Source organism: Nelumbo nucifera, chromosome 1 (genome assembly GCF_055504915.1).
Source record: "Nelumbo nucifera cultivar China Antique chromosome 1, China Antique-T2T, whole genome shotgun sequence".
Taxonomy (NCBI): Eukaryota; Viridiplantae; Streptophyta; class Magnoliopsida; order Proteales; family Nelumbonaceae; genus Nelumbo; species Nelumbo nucifera.
The window spans coordinates 182571302-182591220 of NC_142649.1; the positions used below are offsets into that span (position 1 = coordinate 182571302).

The following is a 19919-nucleotide window of genomic DNA, read 5'->3' on the forward strand; positions in this document are numbered from 1 at the left end:
TTTTATCCAACACTAAGAGCATACCCAAAATCTCAACCACATGCCAATGACAAATGAAATTCTTATAATACACCACCTTACAAAATCCTTTCCCAGCAACAAGCAAATAATGACCCCGGTCACTGCAATAAAATGAAGTCCATACATGGGATATATCAGAAGCACTACACCATCTTGATCTACTACCGAAAACGGAAGCCCATGTCAAGCTCATGATTGTACATCCCCAGATTATGGCCTGCAGTAGATATGGGATTCATCTGTTTTGCGTTTGCCCTCAATTCCATCTCAATCAACCTTTCAAATGCCTCTGGATGATTTCCTTCACCAACTCCACCAGAAGCTGAAATCACCAAAAAATACATGAGATTGTTAAAACAGTTATGATCTCAAAGAAATTAATTTATTTACCAAAAAACAAAGAAATTAATTTCACCAAGTCAGATATTCAAGTCCCACCCCACACCGTAAGGAGTCAGGGGGAGGAAGAAAACAGGAGAAAATGGACCATCCCCAGATTCAAAGGAAGCCAGGAAGGTAAGGCACTTCTAGTGTATTCTTCTATCTTCTGCCACGCAACCATAAAAGTCAATCTGCCATATCATGATTCAGATGCACATACAATCCTGATTTATAAAGTTTAATACAGGTCAGCCAAACTTTAGGTACTTGTATTGATCCATGTAAATATGTTCACTTTTTGGGAATCTAAAACTTGGGCCGTTTATGCACATACAAACCTGATTTATAAAGTTTAATACAGGTCAACCAAACTTTTGGTACTTGTCCTGATCCATGTAATATGTTATCACTTTTTGGGAGAGGATTGATCTAAAACTGTAGACGTTTATCTAAGGGAAGATATAAACGTTCCTGAAATCATCATTTTACATTGATGAAATCACCATTCAACTGGACATCAGCATCCTTGCACATTGATCTGGAGCACTCAATTGGAGCTTACCTCTGTTGCACATGCCCCAGATTGCCTACCTTCCAATGGTCTTGCAAATAGACCAAAGGCAAGTACACTGATCTTGTAGCGTTTATTGTCCCCTTGAAGCAACTCACGTCCCATGTGCAATAAAAATACAGTGAACATTATCACACATGGTTGATGAGCACATGCATGTCAAGAATCCAACCCCGGGGTGCTAATTGCTAAATAACCCTAGGGCAATCAAGCACCGCATTTCATTAAAAAGTCTCTTGAAGAAAAGGAATTCTACCATGAAACTTCGCCAAGATTAAGAACAGTGCAGAAAACTAGCTCGGTCTTCTATAAGTTTTTCCCTTCTTTTTTTGGCATTTTCTTTTTTTTTTCTTTTCCTTTTATTTTATTTTTAGAAGGTGAAATGTAGATTTTGTCTTCCACAGATAAAGAGGTTGGAAACAGTGTTGTTTTCACTTCATGTTTTGCCCAGAGAAAACAAGAGAAAATACCAAATAGCAGTGAGCTGCTTTACCTGGAATTGGCATTCCAATGCCACCATAGTGTTGCCGGTGACTCAATGGAAAACCCTGCATTGGATTCAACTCTGGCATGTAACCAGCCATTTGATTGATGTGTTGAGGCATTGGTGCACCTCTTGGTAGTCCATGCAATAGGTGAGGGGGTGGAAAATTTCCTGGCATGTGCATCTGTTGCAACATTGCATGATGAGTAGAAGGATCAAGCCTTGTTGGCCCAGGAGGAGCATGTTGAAAAGGTGGTGCATGAAATATATTTGTGGGGAAATGATGAGATGGGGGTTCGTGATGAATGATGCTCTCTGGACCCATGAACTTGACTTGAGGATTCATGTGACCATGAGACTCTAATGAATGGAATAAAGGTCTTCCATGAGTCATCTGAGGATTAAACTGTGGAGAAGATGGCTGGCCATGCAAATTTGGATATGGAATATCAGATTCCACCGGTTCATAAGGACCACAGAGAAAAGATGGGCCTTCCAAACCCGGAACCATTGACCTTTCATCTTTGGCAACAGTATTTAGAGCTGCAAGTTTCTCAGCAATGTCAAATGGCGTACTTGAGGATGAGAGCAACTCAGGTTTAGTGGATTGGAAAGCAGGAATAAAAGTGGAGTTTGAGGGGTTAATTGGATCACCAACTGTAATCAAGCTCTCTTCTTCAGGCAACTTAATATCCATCACACCATCAGCTTTATCTTCAAATCCACCAACTGCATTGATTTTTGACCTCACTTGCATTTGATGATCATCAGAGCGTAACCAATGCCCCCCAATCTTGTCAGACTTGGTTGGCAGTATATGGTTTGATGCCAAAACATTACCTTCATAAGCAGTCTTGGATCCATATTCATCAACTTTGGAAGAAAAGAAACCATCATCAGTAACTGGAAATGGCAGTGCTTGAGATTCTTGAAAATCACTTCTTGTGGCTCCACCAAGTGAGCCTCTTTGCACAGAGACTGGTGCTTCCACTGAGTGCAGCTCCTTCATGAAGGCAGTGCCAAATAGTGTCTCAAGAGTCAATGTCTTTTCAGAGCTCTGCATTTTGTCAACATTGTCCTCGCTTGAACTGTTAATTAGAGGGTTTACACTTCCATATGCACTGGGTTTGTCAAATAATCCTATATCTAGATTAGGGGATGGTGCTGGATCTTTCTGACTTGCTCCCTTTTGTAACAAAGAAAGAAGGTGCTGAGATGCACGGTCATCCACATCAGCTCTTGGCTGTTCAGCTTTTTCATCCAAAACATTCCAGGATTGAGCTGGATGCTGCAGACTTGGACTGGTTTCATTAATCTCTGATAGGATAGACTGTTCAAGGTCCTCACATGTAAGTACTCCTGGTGTGGCAGCTGGTTTATTATAATGGTATGCTTCAGAGGTTCCAACTGTGGCAGAAGTTGCAGTAGATGTAATAAACCCATGGGTCAGTTCATTGCTTTCAACAGGGAAGAGTGGGAAGGCATGTTCAGTGGCTTTCTCATCAGACACTTCAGACAGCTTTTGTCCATCTTTCTCACTGTTAACAATCAATGAAAGTAGGTCTCTAGGTTTTCCAGATGAAAGATCATCTACTGGTTTCTTTTCTGCAGTAAGATAGAAGCAGCAATCAACAAATTTTAAAGATCGAAAGTTAACAGAAGAGCAGTCCAAGGTATAGAGGAAGCAGTTCAAAAAACATTGACTTGAGCTTACCTTCTTCAAGAAACCAATGAGCAAATTTCGAAGATTGGAAGGATATTGGGTTCCATGTGTCATCCGCTTTCATATCATTTTGCTGATGGAGCAAAAGAAATTATAGGAATCAAAATGTTAATTCAGAGCATTATAGCACTACCAAAGAGGAACAAAAGAGTGATTAAGGCAGCATTATAGCAAAGACTGAAGAAGCACTATATTGCATTCCAGAGACCACAATTAATCCTGACCACTATTGACATTTCAGTTTTATAGTTATGTTACTTATGTACAGCTCCTCATAATTAGCCACAGATATAAGTATGATATGTCTTCTTATAACAATACAAATTATACCTTACCTTGGGGGGGACCCTAGATACCTATCAGACAGGCCAGGTTCAGTACGTGATTGCCTTCACACTAACCTGGGCACCCGACCATCCAATGCTCCCAACCTGATAGAAGAACATGCAGTTTCCTAACACGAGTCGACCCTATAGGGTTCAACCCAATACTGACCCAACCCAATGCACAGTATTTCTATTGTATTTTTTATAACACATTTTGAAAACCCAAGGGCAATTAATTTAAGTTGGAATTTGGTCTATGGGTTCCAAGGCATCACTTCCTGCATAGTGAAAGAAGAAAAACCAAAACAAACGTGAAAAGAAATCCTAGGAGTTAAAAGTCGTACCAAATTGCAAGAATACCCTCTCTATATGCAGGAGTAGCATGACCTGGTGGGGTAAACCTTACCCTAATCCAAATCAAACCCTGGAGGGTCAAGACAAGCCGGATTACCATTTAACCCAACTCATTGACATCCCTAATACCAAATAATTTTCAACATTAAAAAAAATCAGAATATTTTTTTTAAATGAATCCTTATTCATCAATTAGAAAATTAAGAGAAAAAGTACTATAAACCTTCAAATCTCAGTCTTGTGAAGAGGACTCCGTGTTTTAAAAGCGCCAAGACGAGGTGCATGCCTTTTCAAAGAAAGAAACAAATTCTGAAAAAAAAATAATAATAAATGTTTGCTTATTTCTTAGTTGCATTACTTCAAGTAGCTAGTGTGATGTTAAACATATTGTATTCCTAATCCTAGGAGATTGATCATCCACTTTTGTAAAGGCCCCTTGGAGGCAAAAGCCTGAATAAGTCCATGTAGGGACTTGCGGTAGTGTGGCCCCCAACCTAAATTTCTTACCCAAATATATGAAGAGGTTGGCTTTCATTCTATGTTAAGATTAGGGATCAGATATTAGTTGTCTTTTAGTGGAAATTTTGCTATTTGAGATTCTAATTGCAAGAACTAATGCTTAAGGTATATAATAAAATTTATTAGAGCATCACTAGTGTACAAACATCAATAAAAGGTAACTTAGAAATTGATAAGACATTTCAAGAGTGTACAAACATCAATGAAAGCCAACCTCTTGCCCAAATATATGAAGAGGTTGGCTTTCATTCTATGTTAAGATTAGGGATCAGATATTAGTTGTCTTGCTGCTACTTCTTTTAGTAGAAATTTTGCTATTTGAGATTCTAATTGCAAGAACTAATGCTTAAGGTATATAATAAAAGTTATTAGAGCATCACTAGTGTACAAACATCAATAAAAAGGTAACTTAGAAATTGATAAGACATTTCAAGAGTGTAAAACACACAAAAACTTGCAAAAAAAAAAAAAACACATGCCTAGGCTGAGGTGCAAGGAGTACCAAGCTCAAACCTTTTCAAAGGAGCTTGACCTGGGTTTAGGCAAGGTGCATAGCTTAAAATGCACCTTGCCTGTGTGTCTAGACACACCTTTTAAAATACGGAGAGGACTCCATCAATATTTCCTACAACAGGAGGACATTGAAAGAGAAAAAGCTTATCCTACAAAAACTGTTTAGTATTCAAGAAGAATGTATGTTATGACTACAGTTCATTTGTAATGTCACAGATCATAAGAAACATATAAAGAAATAGACAGGTAGAAAAGGCATGAAAAAATGTCTGTTGCCATGAAAGGATCTCAAGTTTGTTCAGCGTAAAGGGGGTTTTTAGAAGTTGTGGTGGAGACATACTAGATTTATTTTCAGGACCCATTGGCTATGGTAACTCAAGTACTCAACATGAGCGGAACTATTGGCAGTGTTGCAAGGAATAATACTAGCTAAAGTCACACAGTTATAGTGATTGGATGGTGGAAGGAGACACCAAACAGTGGTAGGATGGTTAAAAAAGAGTAATACAGGCTCTTGAGCATGCAGATGCATCATAAGGGAGATTAAACTGGAAAAGGATCTAAGAAGAAGCTATAATTGGAGGTCTGCCAACAATTAGGCTGGTGGGCTAACATGACAAGGAGCAATTAGGAATCAGTTGTACTGGGGTTTGATTTCCCAAGGGAGCATTTGTGATGGAAACCAGAAGGGTAGTGAGGCAACTGGGGGCCAAGGTTCAAAGTATTGATACACCCCAATACGCTAGAAGGGGTGTATCGGTACTTTGTACCTAACGGCTAACGCATGTCTTTTTTTAGTTTTTTTTCAAAAATAGATCAGGGGGTAGGTCTTAGGCTTGTCTACCCCTTGAAATAGGTCAAAAGACCAAAAAGCCTGTATTTGATGTTTTGAGCACTCACTGATACGATACTTATGCCTGATACAGGGTGTATAATGTTAAAAATTTGAACATTTGTGGGGGCAAGGTCAATTTCAGGGGCACCTGGCACATCAGTCTGTCTATTCCATTCTTTCATAAAAATATGACGAGTTATACACAGTTATGAATCAAAAAATAAGGTTAACCCGAAATGATCATGATTACCTCAATCAAGCTTGAGGAGACACCACTATTTACAGTCAGAGCACTGCCGAACAGCTTATCTAGGATAGATGTTGAATTATCTTGACCAGTTGTGCCTGAAACATCATGCCCCGTAACTTTCTCAGCATCAACATCTGCAACTTCACCATCCATCTTCCTTTCACACACTTCTGATAGATTAGAAGTTTTACATGATGGGTTAGTAGCTCCAAATGAACTGCCAGAAACTTCTTGAGATGACAAAGGGATCACAATTTCTTCACTCTCCTCCATAAAAGGAACTTGAATAGTTTTACTCTCAGGCTCCTGCTCACTGGAATCCATATGCTTCAATGATTTTTTCTCCTTTAGTTTTTCAGAATCCCCATTTGCCAGGAGATTACTGCTGTGAATAATGTTACCCTCAAATGCAACATTCTCAACCTGCAGAAGTAACAGAATAGTAGATTATTAACAAGTAATCAGAGACAACACTTCAGCATTCTAAATCATGAAAAATACAAACTTCCATGGCCCCATCTTCGGTCTTCATGTAAATTTTCAAAAATATCTATATTTAACAGAAAACAAAAGGAAAGAAACAGAAAATTGCTTCATGGTCCAAAACATTAACTACAAATTAAGGGCAAGATGCAGTGAACATGTAAGAAGCTTCACATAGAAACTTCAATGACATTTTGTTTGGGGTATTTCAATACTAGCTAAAACAGCAGGCATATATGCATGATTTTATCAAACACTAATCATGACTGATTAATCAATCTACTGTACTTATTGAACAACTTTTCCCTATGGAGAAAGGTCCCATAAGAATACAATCATTTTCGAAACTTTTGCCCCCCCCCCCTTTCAAACCCAACCAGACAACCCCAATCCACCCTTTTGTCAAGGCATTCAACCATCTAACTCAAAGCAAAGTGAATGTGAGAGGCAACAAGTATTGTAATAGGGTGGGATGGTCACTTCTAGAAGGAGCAAGATATCATACTCTCGGGTTCCTAGATCTACCAATTCCTTATCCTGATCATTCAGTATAGATGGGATAAGTGGGTTGCTTTCTAGGGATAAGGTGCTGTTGTAATTTTTTGAAGGTTGCTTTTGTCTAGGTATTGAACATATAGAGGCAAACCCAATATCATAGTGGCCAATGTGGATCAACAGATGCCCAAATTTTATTCCTCAGGTCCACTTTGTATTTTTATTGCATGGCACTTGTAAGACCTGAGCGATGCCAAGAAACCTGTATGCAACTGCTTTTCCGTACATACCCATTCAAACCTCCAATGCAGGTCCAAGGATTTGTCTACCAAATAGACAAAGAGGCTACACTAAGCAAGCACTTCAGACCATCAAGATTTCTAGGGAAATCCCAGAAATACACAGATAATTACCTCTGGTGTAGGGGGAGTGATCAACTTTGTTCCAAGATTCTTCTCAAGGATTGTGCTCGTAAAACCTGGGGGTACAAGAGGTCTGCTTGCTGGAGTTTGTGTAGCAAAAGAAGACCGGACAGAATCACTTTCAGAAGCTAGCAGTACAACCAACTCTTCTGATCCATTTTTTTTGTTCCATACCCCTTTATTATCTTCAGAATCCTCCAAGAGTGCAGCAATATCAGGATCAAGATTTTCTTTATGCCTGTCGGTGACCTGTTTCTGCTTCTCTTGAAGTGCTTTTTGTTGTTCCTTCCTCATCAACTCAAAGGAAGCTGAATCATCAAATGCTATTCATGTCAATTCTAAGACTAGGAGCACAAACAAGAAGAAAGAAGACTTGCCAACCAGCACAAAAACTTATTCAGGGACAGTAAAAAACAGTACCTCTTCTTCTCCTTTCTTCTTCTGCTCTATCCTGACTTGAACATTCAGTAGAACCAAATGTTTCATCATTAAATGAGTCAGTTATGTCCTTTCGTGAATGTGGAACTGCCTGAAGGAGAAATATAGGAAAGAATATAGCATAAAGGTTAGTAAATAGCAATTTTAGTCATTTACACAGGAAAATGATTATTATGTTTTCTGAATCATTAAATGCATAGATAAGAATTGATCAAAATGTAGGAGGACTCAAAAGACATCTAACTGTTGCTGCTTTAAATTCACAAGTAGATAAAATAAATAAATGTATAAGGTGACAACCTTATAAGGACGTGGGGGATGATATGGTTCGCTACTCTTGTTAAGTTGGTAATGAGCATTTCCTCGAACCTTTGGACCTGAAGGTCCAGAAGTATATCCAGATGGTCTTGGAAATGCACCACTCCCCAGAAGCCCATCATGCTCATTATTTTGCCAAGAACGTCGAGACTGGGCCACATAACGTCTTCCAGAATCTGCACAGCAAATGGAAGTGTTCAGAAGGCCACAGAATCCAATACATCTACTAACTACACAAGATAATCCAAGTACAAATAGATATGAAATCATTAATCATAATAGCATAAAGAGTTAATAGACCCATGTCTTCAAATATCAAAAAAGATATTGATATGTATTTAAATTAATAACATCTTGAAACAGGACCAGTAGATAGAATACACATTCCATCAGCTAAGCCCATGATAGAAAGACTAAATGCCCAAAAATCATGATATATATGTAAGAACGGAAATGTCAACCCAGGAGCCTTTGTGCATCAATATGGAGAGAAGACCATCAATCATGAGTCTAACATCCCTTTTCCCCAAATTCTGCTCTATTATAAAATTGGATCCAATTAGTGAGATTTGAAACCAGTGGAATTGGCCCAGCCCAGTGATTCAAACATATTCTCACCCATGTCTACTATCAAAATTTTGCATCCATTTCTGCCATGTTCTTAGATCTTTTATATCTGGGTTATACTCTGGATTATTACCTTTGCATATTGTATTTATTTTCTAGTATATCACAAACATCCTGTGGCTACATTTACTTCCATTTGACAATAGCTGACCACCCCCACTCCTCTTCTCTAAAGTGCAATTGCTATATGCACCCCAAAATCCCCTCCAAAAACCTAGTTTTCCATCCCTATGTACTATTAAGGTAAGTCCATAAGATTTAAACCCTCCCCTTTCACCCCAAAAATCCCTATTTTTAACTCTCAAACAATTCTACTCTATTCACAATCAAGCAATTGGTCAATTTCTTTCAAAAGTCCTTTCTTCCTACCCGCCTGCTGTCAAAGCCTCAATCCTTAACTGACCCCTCCCTACCAATTGCATGGCTCTCCTTATTGCCTTCTTCTCTATTTCCAAAGATATTCTAACACATGGCATGACAGAAAGGTATGTATATAATAGATTTCTATTTTAAACACTTACAATTCAAAATCCTTGTCTTTTTTATCATTAACCATGGATAATTGTATTAAAACTGATGTAGGACCAGTTCAGTTCCAGTGTTTTGGGAAAAAAATTATGGCTGTTGATGACTGTAATGGTTTCTTGAAGGAATAAGAAAGAAAATAAGAAAGAGAAAGAAGAAAGAGAATATCCGGAATCATTCACAGGGAAGCTAGAATCACTCTAGTCTAGAGTATGGGAATTACTCACCATAATTTGGATAAACTCAAGAAAACTAAATAAACTTCATTGAACTTTTGTAAAACATCCATACATAATTTTAAACTCAAGACTCATAAGAATCCTAGTAGCAGTCAACTGAATTGCCATTATCCTATTTCAATTCAAAGAAGACTCAATAACTCATATACTATTTATTCAATGACTTAAACATTAAATATAAACAACCTATAACTAGACAAATCAGATCCTATCATTGGACCCTGCAAAATTATAAAATGACAAAAATACCCCTACTATCCAAAAATATAAAAATACATAAATTTTCAGAAAAAAAAAACCTATTTTGACTCTTAAGCTCCTACATTATTCTCCTCCGGTTCAAAAAAAAAACCTCATCCTCAAGTTTTGAAGAACTTGAGGATGAAAAGTTGATATGCCCCTATGACAGAAAGAGTAGGAGCTCCCATAGCTACTTCAACTAGAAATGGATCTTCAAAGCAATTTATATCTGAAACACTGCCTCCATAATCTACTCCTTTAAATCATCAATAATATTAGCCTCTTGAACACTTAAATCATTAATCTGCCTATCTTGTGGTGAATCTTCTCCTTGTTTATCACTACAAACTTTCAAATCCAAAATCTCAAATGCAACATTTGGAATTTTTCCTTCAATCTCTAGTTAGGAACCAGCATCTCTATATGCTCAGCTACCCTTGGTTCTTCGGCAAACTCCAGGGCTTATTCCATTATTGATGTTAGTGGAACGTGATATGTCAGTTTCTAATTCTTGAATTCATTCCAGTTGAACTTGTAAGGTAAAGTTAATAGTTAATACTTCCAAAGATCTACCGCAACCAACACATTTGTATCTTGCACCTGAATTTCAATTTGTTCCACCTCCATCTCTTCTTGATCATTAACCTCACAAGCTGATTACGAGTGTTGGGAACTCCTACAACTATATTCTCTTGACCCGCATCCTCTTGATCTTCAATGTCTACAACTTCTATAGGTTGAAGTTCTAGTTCTTTAGCTTCATTCTCAACTTTAGCGCTATGATAGGCATCAAAATGCAAGATCATCTGCTTTATCTTCAACTTTCAATCTTCTTCCCATTGGCCTCAAATTCTTAGTTGAGAATTGATTCAAAAGCATGATCTAATTAATAAATTTGAATTGTAGACACTTCCCTTCTTAATATCAGCCCTTAGTCCATTCTTAAAACAAGCTAATGTGTGCCTCAGTGTTTTAAAAGCGCAAGGGCCAATTTGCGCCTGAGGCGCGAGGCACAAGGCAAGGCGTGTGCCTTTTTAAGCAAGGTGCAAATTCAAAAAATAAAAAATCCAGAAAATTCAAAAAAAATAAAAAACGCAAAAAAATAAAAAATTATTAAACATAATGTTAATAAAAAATATAAACTTAAATTTTAAAATAAATGCTTTAAAAAACCTATTATCTAAAATTAAAATGCATAAACATAACATGTAAAGCGTATTCAAATGAAAATTTAAAAACAAAAGCAAACATATAAAGCATTTTCAAGCATGTAAAACCCGCAATCTCTTTTTTTCCCTTAATTACATTGCTTCAAGTAGCTAATGTGATGTAAAACATATTGCATTCTTGATTCTATGAGTCACCTTTGTACCACGCCCCTCGAGGCAAGCCCAAACAAGTTTATGTTAGGGTCTGAAATTATTATTTCTCACATAAAAAATAATGATTTTATAACTTTCATTACCTTTAAGAAGATATTTAATTGCAACTGAACAACATTAGAAAACAGGGGGGTTCTACTACGACTCGCTCGCTCACCGAAGCTCTGAGAACCCCTTATTTGCTAATGTTGTTCATTCACTCATTGCAATAAAATATCTTCTTAAAAGGCAATGAAAGTTATAAAATCATTATTTTTTATGTGAAAAATAAGAATTTCAGACCCTAACATAGACTTGTTCGGGCTTGCCTCGAGGGGTGTGGTCAAGGGTCGGGGGCGCAAAAAGCACAAAATTTTATAAAGGCACACGCCTAGGCTGAGGCACAATGCGCACACACCAGGCGTACGCCTTTTGAAAGGGGTGCGCCTAGGACCTAGGCAAGATGCATACCAGGCACGCCTTTTAAATCACTGGTGTGCCTTTCATTTTCTATAGTATCTAGGGGTGCAAATTAGGCAGGCTGGGCTGGGTTTAAGCTCAACCCAGGCCCAACCCTAAGAATTAGGCCTAAGGCCAAGCTCGAACCAAGCCCAAACTGTCCAACCCAAGCCCCATGTATACTGAAATTTGATTTAGTCGGGTTGGGTTCAAGCTAGGCTCGGGATGGTCAATAGGCTCATATACTAAAAAATGATATAAATGATGGATCAAAAAAAAAATGATATAAATGTATATTGTGTATATGCATCCATGTATGCATATATGTATGGTTTACCAAAAAAATATACATATATGCATGTATGCATGTATATGCATATATACATTCAAGTCAGGCTCAGATTGGGCTAAGGTCAGACTAGGTTCGAGTCAAGTTCAGGCTACCTAAGGGCGAGGCCCAAGCCCAACCCATGTAAAATTGAGGGCTAGGCCAATCATGGCTCAGGTTGGGCCCATCCAAGTTGCAATCCTAGTAGTGTCAAATCTAGTAGATAACTCATCAAATTTATGCATACATTGATCTACAGAGAGCATACCTTACTAGAGAATAGTTAACTCCATAATATATAGATCATCAAGGAAATCTAGTACTCTAGTGGAATGTACTTTTTTCTTGCAAACACCTTTTCATCTCTTCCCATGTAGCAACAAAATCATCACCTCTGTTTTCTAGTCATTGCTCAAGAGTTTTCCACCATACATTAGTATGACCATGAACATCATGTGTGTAAATCTAATCCATTTTGTCAGACATATTATGCCAATCAAACTATTCTTCTAGTTCAGCAACCCAATCAAAGAATACTTGTAGATCATCATCTCCTTTGAAAACTGATATTTCCCTTTCTCTTCTAACATTCTTGAAAACCTTACTCACTGTAGTCAACATTATTAGATCTGTTTTCTTCCACCATCTTCTCAAATAAGTTGACCAAAGACCCTTCATATAGTTCAAAAACCCAAGTATCATTGATTCTATACCAGTAAGGTTGGTTAGAATATACCCTAGGCCTATAGAATCTATCACTTTGTGAGAACATTGTAAATAACCATTAGCTTTGATACCAAATTGGCATAGGACTAGTTCAATTCCAGTCTTTTGATTAAAAAAATGATGGTTGTTGATTCTAGTTATAGATAAACAAACTATAACTAGACAAGTAAGACCTTATCATTATCCCCCCCTCCAATAGAGATAAAATGACAAAAATACCCCTAATATCCAAAAATAAAGAACTATATAAATTTTCAGAAAATTCCCATTTTGACTCTTCAGCTCCTGCATCAAAAACTCAAGAAAGGAAGAAACCCCCTTTATCCTAATGGGATAGAAGGAACACATACAATCAGCCCAAGGGCAAGCATCATTAGAATTCACCCTCATTTCAGAGCATATTGATTCCCAGACCTGGTCCCCCCCCCCAATAGTAGATTCTCCCTTCATCCCTTGCAAGTGTGTGCGCTACCACATCAGTGGTTCCGGATATCCATTTGAATGGGCAGTTCAGCATGGACACTAAAATTTAAGCTTCTCTTATTAAAGGGTAAATATAAAAAATTAAAAACCTCCCCTTTCTGACAATCATAATAACCTCTCCTGAGGTTTCACTTTAACAAAAAATGAAAAACCTCCGCTATAGTTTCGCAAAAACCTGCAGTTACCTTCCTTTCATCTTTGTCCGAGTAATGGAGACTTCAAAGTTAACCCTTACAACTTATTAGGGCGTCTTCCAATATAATTCAAAATGCCAGATTTGCCCTTCTAGACTTCACTAGACCTAACATTTTTATAGAGTGAAATTACTTTATTCTTATCAATCTGACTTGGGGAATTTTTTTTAATTAAAATTGAAAAGTTCTTTTGGGGTATTTTAAACTTCCATCTGAATTTATTGATATAAGAGTACAAAGGGTACTTTTGAAAAAAAAATGGATTAGGCCAATGTTTTTCATCCAAGACAATAACAAAAGGGAGGTAACTGCAGGTTTTTTTAATACTAGAAGGGAGGTTTTTGTGAAAGTGAAACCTCAGGGGAGGTTTTTATATTTTACCCCTTATTAAATGGTGGGGTACCCAAGAGCCATCTAACCTTTTTTTCTTTCTTTTTTTGGATCATAGGGATATCTTTTTTTTATCAGCAACACAAAAAATTTCATTAATTATGAGAGAAACATGATTACAACAAGAAGTTGTGAAAGGAACCAGCAATAGAAGCTGTCCCAAATCAGTACTACATTTGAGCCCAAAACATATGTGTTCTTATGTACCCCTTGCTTGGCTAAGCTATCTGCCAAGCTATTAGCAGTCTTCCTCAGTCCTCACCCATTTCACTCGGATTAACATGTCCTGTGACAGCCATTTGAATTTTCTGGATCATAGGGATATCTGTCCTGTTCTTGAAGAAGTATAAGAATTTCAGCTCTTAAAGACTTGGCTTTTTGATAATGCTTCAATATGCGACATAATCATTTTTAGTAAACTTTCCTTACCTCACTACCTATTGATTTCAACCTAGTTTCCTATCAATGAAATCATTTGTAATTATTTACTAGTGAATTCTGCATGCTTGCTCGTGGAGTGCTTTATAACCTATTTTATTCATAGTTATGCTCTCCTTTTGTCCTTTTTTTCAATTCTGCTAAAAAAAGATATTTCATTGAAAATGTCTTCTACATTAGAGTTAACCACCAACAGAATGTGAAGCAAGGGTAGGAGTGCAAATTCTACAGAGATTTGGAAAGATGTAATAAATAAGAGAAATTAATGTGCTATTTACTTCAGGGTAAAGAGAAGAATTAATTATGATATAATTAATTGATATGACAATGGTATTTAATGTACCATTTTACTTGGAGAAAATTTTAAATACCAGATTTAGCAATGAAAGTAAATCTAAATCAATTGAAGGGAATGGAAAATTAGTCATGTAGAAACCTAGACGCAACCAATTGTCTCAAGACATTATTTTTTCTATTAAAGAATTTAGATATCCTTTCCAATTGTGTCACTCATTCAATGACTTGGACATCCTCATCTCAATTATGCTGGCAATACAACTCATCATCTATCCAAAAATAAATATACAAATATAATAGTAATTCAACAAACATGAACCTAAAAATATTAAATCCATAAACATCATGACTAGTTTAATGAAGCCTAAGGTCAAGAATTTCCTTCGTAATGGCAAGGTGCCAACCAGCTGTTTGGTAAGGTCTCCTGCTGGTCGGGCTACCCCCGTTGTATAGCTCTTCACAAGATATCAGAAAAAAAAAAAAATCCTTTGTAATGTGATTTGTGAATATGTCTAAAAACCTCTCAGGTTATCAAATTTACATTTGAAAAATCAGTATCATATACAAGAAACACAGACACCTGGAATTCATCCATATTAATAACTTACTGTTATGGATAGGCATTCCAGCATAAACATCATAGTTGTACCAATATTCAGTCTGTCCCACCACTATGCACTTTGCAAAATAAGATACTTGCACGTTTACGGATTGTAAGTATTATTTCATTTTAGTTTTGGTAGACCGAGTACAGTAACAGACAGCAAGCCATTGGTGACCAGTGAAGAGTCTCAGTCTCAATTTCCTATGCTTGCAATGGTACTACATTAATTACATTATAGATGATTCGCAACAAATTAAAAAAAAAAAAAAAAACTCAACAACTATGTCTTAGAAATGGCTTCTACACTGTGTAAGTTGGTCCAAGGTTAAAGATGTCAAGATCTAGAGTAGATATAGTTAAAACTGTTATCTAATTGACACCTCTCTTACACAGAACTGCATCCATGGTATCATGCATATATCACCAGAGAAATATCCATACAACTTCCTTTTCCCTGACAAGTAATGACCAGAGATGATAAAGTAGAGAAAAGAATCAAATAGGCAACTAATACCTGAATCCCTATCTGATTGTGAATCACCATCTTTATCATTTGACCCTGAAGAACGGGTGTCCCATCTTCCATGGCTTCCTCGAGAATAACTAGTAGAATCCCCTCTGGAAGGTGGGGAGGACCCATATTCACCACGCCTGAAACTTTGCAAAGGAAAGCTTCCAGGAATTCTTTGTCGCTCCAGTACACTATGAGGTGCATCCTCAAATTCGCTGTTTCGGAAGAAACACCAGATTAAGAGCAACACATTCCAAAATACTGAAGAACAACGATGCCAAGTATGAACAGCATGAACTGGAAAATAAGACTCGAGCTTAAGAGCTTAAAAACTCACCATGGGGGGGAAGCAATTTTGTGTGAGGTGAAGTATAGCACCACATACCTTAAAATAGATGAGTCAAAACCACTGGGTAACTTTTTGCAAATATCCAACTCACTTAAAGATAACAAAAAATCTCTTGTATACGAAATTTTTGACATCCTGAACCCCATTATTAAAAGAAACAAGTTAATGCATGGATGAACCAAAAGATAGGCAAGAAAAAAAGGGTCACAAAAAAAAGAAAAAGACGGGAGGAAATTTCCTATACTTACTGAGATTTCTTTTCAATTTGAATTGGCTGTGGTGGTAAGGATTGATGTTCCCCCTCAGAGCTCATTCTAGAAAACTTGCAGATTTCCTATTTAGACGAAAAAATATCAGCCTACGTTTCCAAAAATAGAACAGAATTTGTCTTTGGAAAATTTCAGTAATGCAAGCCCATGTTCATTAAGCAATGTCTTGAAACTCAATTGTGAATGTCTTCATTATTTCAACCAACGCAGCATAGTCAGAGACTCAAACCCTCTAGCCCAAATACAGAAAAGCTTCAACCATTGTGCTCTCTTAAATGGCTCTGGCTCAGCAACCTAACCAAAATGCTCAGCTAAATGTACCCAATTTGGAGGAATGGATTGCTAGCTTGCGTTTACCAGTATACTGCGCCTATCTAGGTATCTTTTCATTGACCACCGGCCCGCTCAAGATGCGCCACATAAGAGCCGCCACTAAAATATATTAGAAGGGGAAATAACTAAGCCCTTGGCTTTAGAAACTAATATGAAGCTGTTTCTCCCACTATTGTAGAAGCATCTACAGTTGATACAAGGTTAAAGGAGAACTCATAATCGAGCAATATACCGCGTACCAAATTCCCCAGAAGCCGATCCTTAAAACTAAATCCAAAGCTGGGAAGCAAATATAGAATCACTGGTTTGTTACCAACCGTCAAAAGAAGAGAAATCCAGTGCGAATCTCACATTCTCCACCGCGCAGAAAGACAGAATATCATATAAAATTGCAAGAAGTCCCAATATAAGCCACTCCAAAATAAGCATCAAATTGCACAATTTCTATTGCTTCCGCTCTGATTCCTTAAACCCTTAAACCATGGAAGAACATCTAATCAAAAATCAGGGAGGAGATGATCACCAACTACCTGAATCAAATAAAAAGATAGAGAGATACGTAAAGCAAATCATTCAAAAGTGTCCGATAAGTGGAAACTAGGGTTTCGATCTTCTTTTTATATAAACCTTTCGATCGGTCGCTAACAGGATAAAGGTGAGGGAAATAGAGAGAGAGACTGCTAAAAGGCCTTCCCCCGTCGCAGAGATTGCAGAAACAAAACGAGGAAACGACGTTCTGCACCTTCGCATCAGTGAGACAAATATTAATGAATAAAGAAAGTAAAAACGTAGAATTGTATGAAACTCGTAAATAAAATATGAATATTTTTTTCCAAAAATGGTTTATATTCTTTTTTATTTTTCCATTTACCTTCTTTTCGGTGCAACCTTACGTATTACGTTATTTAAAATTGAAAATATGTCAAAAAATAAAAAAAAAGAAAGGTGAAAAACGACAGAGAGGAACACAATTACACAAATAATATCTTTGGAATTCAAAAGTCTAAACGATGAATCGATGATACAAACGAATAGGGAAATAGACTATAATAGCCATCTACTATCTTCTAATGGGTTCGCATCTGCCCCCACATATTTGCCCCCAAAATACGCCCCACACAATCGGAACACGACGCGTGTCATGAAACACGCACACTAGGTGAGACGCGTGCGAAGTCAAGTTGACGCCGTTTCCAGCATCCCCGTTAATGAAACATGCGCCTAAAGGGTTTCTTCTCCATTCACTTCGAACCGAAACCCTGAAACCCTTGGCGCCCCCATTCTTCTCTATCACCCACCGGTCGAGTTCCGCCGGCCGACGACCATACCGGCAGGAGGTAAGTAGTCTGTAATGTAAGTTTTTCTCATTTCTTTTTTTTTGTTTTTTTCTCATTCGTTTTCTAATATTCACAGATCTGAACCTACCGGAGTGGGAGCCCCCCCTGATGCCGCTTTACACCCCCTTCGGTGACCCACCGGTCGACGCCGATGACCATACCGGCAGGTGGTAAGTTTTCTCATTTCTTATCTTTTTTTTCTCAGATGTGAAATCCGAGACTGTATAACATTCTCAGTTTGATATTATTGTGATTTTTGAATTCAATATGACGATTTAAACGAAGCATGTGGTTTTTGTTTCATTTTCTAACATTCTCAGTTTGATATTAATGTGATTTTTGAAATGAATATGACGATTTAAACGAAGCATCTGGTTTGATTATGGAAAAGAGCCAGAGCATATTCATGCCACCCATGAAGACCCATTCCTCTAAAACTGTTTCTTTATTTACTTGTTTATTCTTAAAATGCACAAGTTTCAATATCTACAAAAGGTTCCTCCTTTCTTCCCTCAAGGCTCAAGCCCCTTGCTGCTCCTTTGCGCCTGGCCTGAGAGAACACTAACAGTAACAGGTCTGCACAATTCTACCAATTGGTTGCAGCATGAACTTGGGTCTAGGGTTAATTGTCCTGTGAGGTAGCCTAGACCACCATGGTCTTACCACTAGCTAATTTGGCTGGCAAGTACAAACACATGCATTTAGATGGTTGAACTCTGATGTCTGAACCCTCTTGAGTCTGAATAAAGGTTCAACTGGCATTTCCTTAGAAAGTATTTTTGGAATTGGTATTTCCCTAATGAGATCCGTCAAACTGTAAGATCTTGATCCTCTCTGCTTCTATAGAGAAGATCAAGATTCAGTTGCCACCTGTTTAGCAAAGAGATCATCTCTGAGTTAATGGCGCTTCTCTGCCAGACTCTACTCCACATGCATGCCAAATGTTTGAAGCAGGTGCAAAGAGAGAGTTCTCAATCCACATGCATGCTAAATGTTTTGGAATATTTTGAGAATTTATATTTTTAAAAGTGAATTTTATTTTAAAATTTGACTCTGGTGTATATAAATGTAGGAATGAATTCTCAATCCACATCCGAAATTAGGTTTTATAAGTACCTGAAATATAATGCCAGATACTGCAAGTGTGGAAGAAAATGCATAATTCGAGTGTCAGATACACCTGCTAATCCTCAAAGATTGTTTTACACTTGCCCTAGAAAAATGGTAAGTAGTATTTTGATTTCATTGCGTGAAAGATGACGGGTCTAGTTATTTTAGATGTATTGACTTGTGTCTAAATGTATGTAGGTAAATGATACCAATGAGGAAACTCGGAACTCCAATATGAAGTCTTGCAATTTTTTTGAATGGGCAGTTCCTATAAATACTTTAGATGAAGCCACCTCAACAAGAACAATGTAGTGCATCTGGAAAGTCGTATTGAAAAGCTAGAGAAATTAGTTGTTGAAGGTTGGATGCTTTCAAGGCTTCTCAGCACTTATTTACCGAAGGATTTTGACAATAAGTTTTGCAATTGTGTTTATATTTGTCTTGTACATGTATAAGAACTAGTATTTAGGTGTACTTAGTATTTTGAACTGTGTAATATTCCTCTGTAGGGGTAAGATTGAATATGTTGCAGATTGAATGATCAAAGTGCCAACTGGGTACCTACCACTTTTGGTATCATGGGTTCGGTGCACCTTACAAGTTCATAATGAAGATTCCTAAACCAATATACTATGCATGAATGAAACTTTGATCATCGACTAAGGCTGTGAGAAAACCAAGGCTGTATTTTCAGAATGATCATGTTGAACTAGCATAGCACCAATCTCCATAAAGATATAGAGAATGAGCCTCACCATTAGACCATGTTACTTTTCGTTCTAGATTAGTTGGGTATATGGTGACCGCAAATTCTGTTGATTTATTATGAATTGGGTACATGGTGATACACACCACCTAAATCATACGATCATTTATTTTGATAAAAGCATTGATCAAAATCATTTGGTGTTTGTAAGTTGCATAGGAATTGAATATGGGTAATTGAGAACCATGAATCTGGCACAT

General features: G+C 37.3%; 1 protein-coding gene and 1 long non-coding RNA gene across 6 annotated transcripts; one reads left to right on the plus strand and one right to left on the minus strand.

The window, feature by feature from the left end:
- Positions 1–21: 21 nt before the first annotated feature.
- On the minus strand, positions 22–17521 carry LOC104600207 (chorismate synthase). 5 transcript variants are annotated; one of them, XM_088895517.1, is made up of 12 exons: positions 17378–17521; positions 17134–17242; positions 16153–17036; positions 15941–16039; positions 15559–15770; positions 8116–8309; positions 7798–7906; positions 7369–7685; positions 5978–6400; positions 3172–3253; positions 1467–3062; positions 22–343 (listed from the first exon to the last, which is right to left on the minus strand). In XM_088895517.1, the coding sequence occupies exons 3-12, from the start codon at positions 16215–16217 to the stop codon at positions 183–185; spliced, it is 3258 nt and encodes a 1085-aa protein (XP_088751643.1). In that variant the 5' UTR covers positions 16218–17036; positions 17134–17242; positions 17378–17521; the 3' UTR covers positions 22–182. The 5 variants fall into 5 exon arrangements, with proteins under 5 accessions (XP_088751643.1, XP_088751642.1, XP_010261343.1 ...); XM_088895516.1 differs by having other exon boundaries at positions 15893–16039; positions 17378–17515; XM_010263041.3 differs by having other exon boundaries at positions 17134–17248; positions 17378–17498.
- A 168-nt stretch (positions 17522–17689) lies between these two features.
- LOC104600206 (uncharacterized) lies at positions 17690–19590 on the plus strand. The gene is made up of 4 exons (XR_735640.3): positions 17690–17843; positions 17920–18013; positions 18916–19067; positions 19152–19590. It is a non-coding gene; the product is annotated as an uncharacterized LOC104600206 (long non-coding RNA).
- Positions 19591–19919: the final 329 nt, after the last annotated feature.

Excerpts from the sequence above, each read along its gene's own strand:
- LOC104600207 (XM_088895516.1), bottom strand. The coding sequence starts at position 16,217 with ATGAGCTCTGAGGGGGAACATCAATCCTTACCACCACAGCCAATTCAA. Across the intron at positions 16,040-16,152 it reads CAAATTGAAAAGAAATCTCA|GATGTCAAAAATTTCGTATA; the intron begins GTAAGTATAGGA and ends AATGGGGTTCAG. Across the intron at positions 7,907-8,115 it reads ATCCCCCACGTCCTTATAAG|GCAGTTCCACATTCACGAAA; the intron begins GTTGTCACCTTA and ends TTTCTCCTTCAG.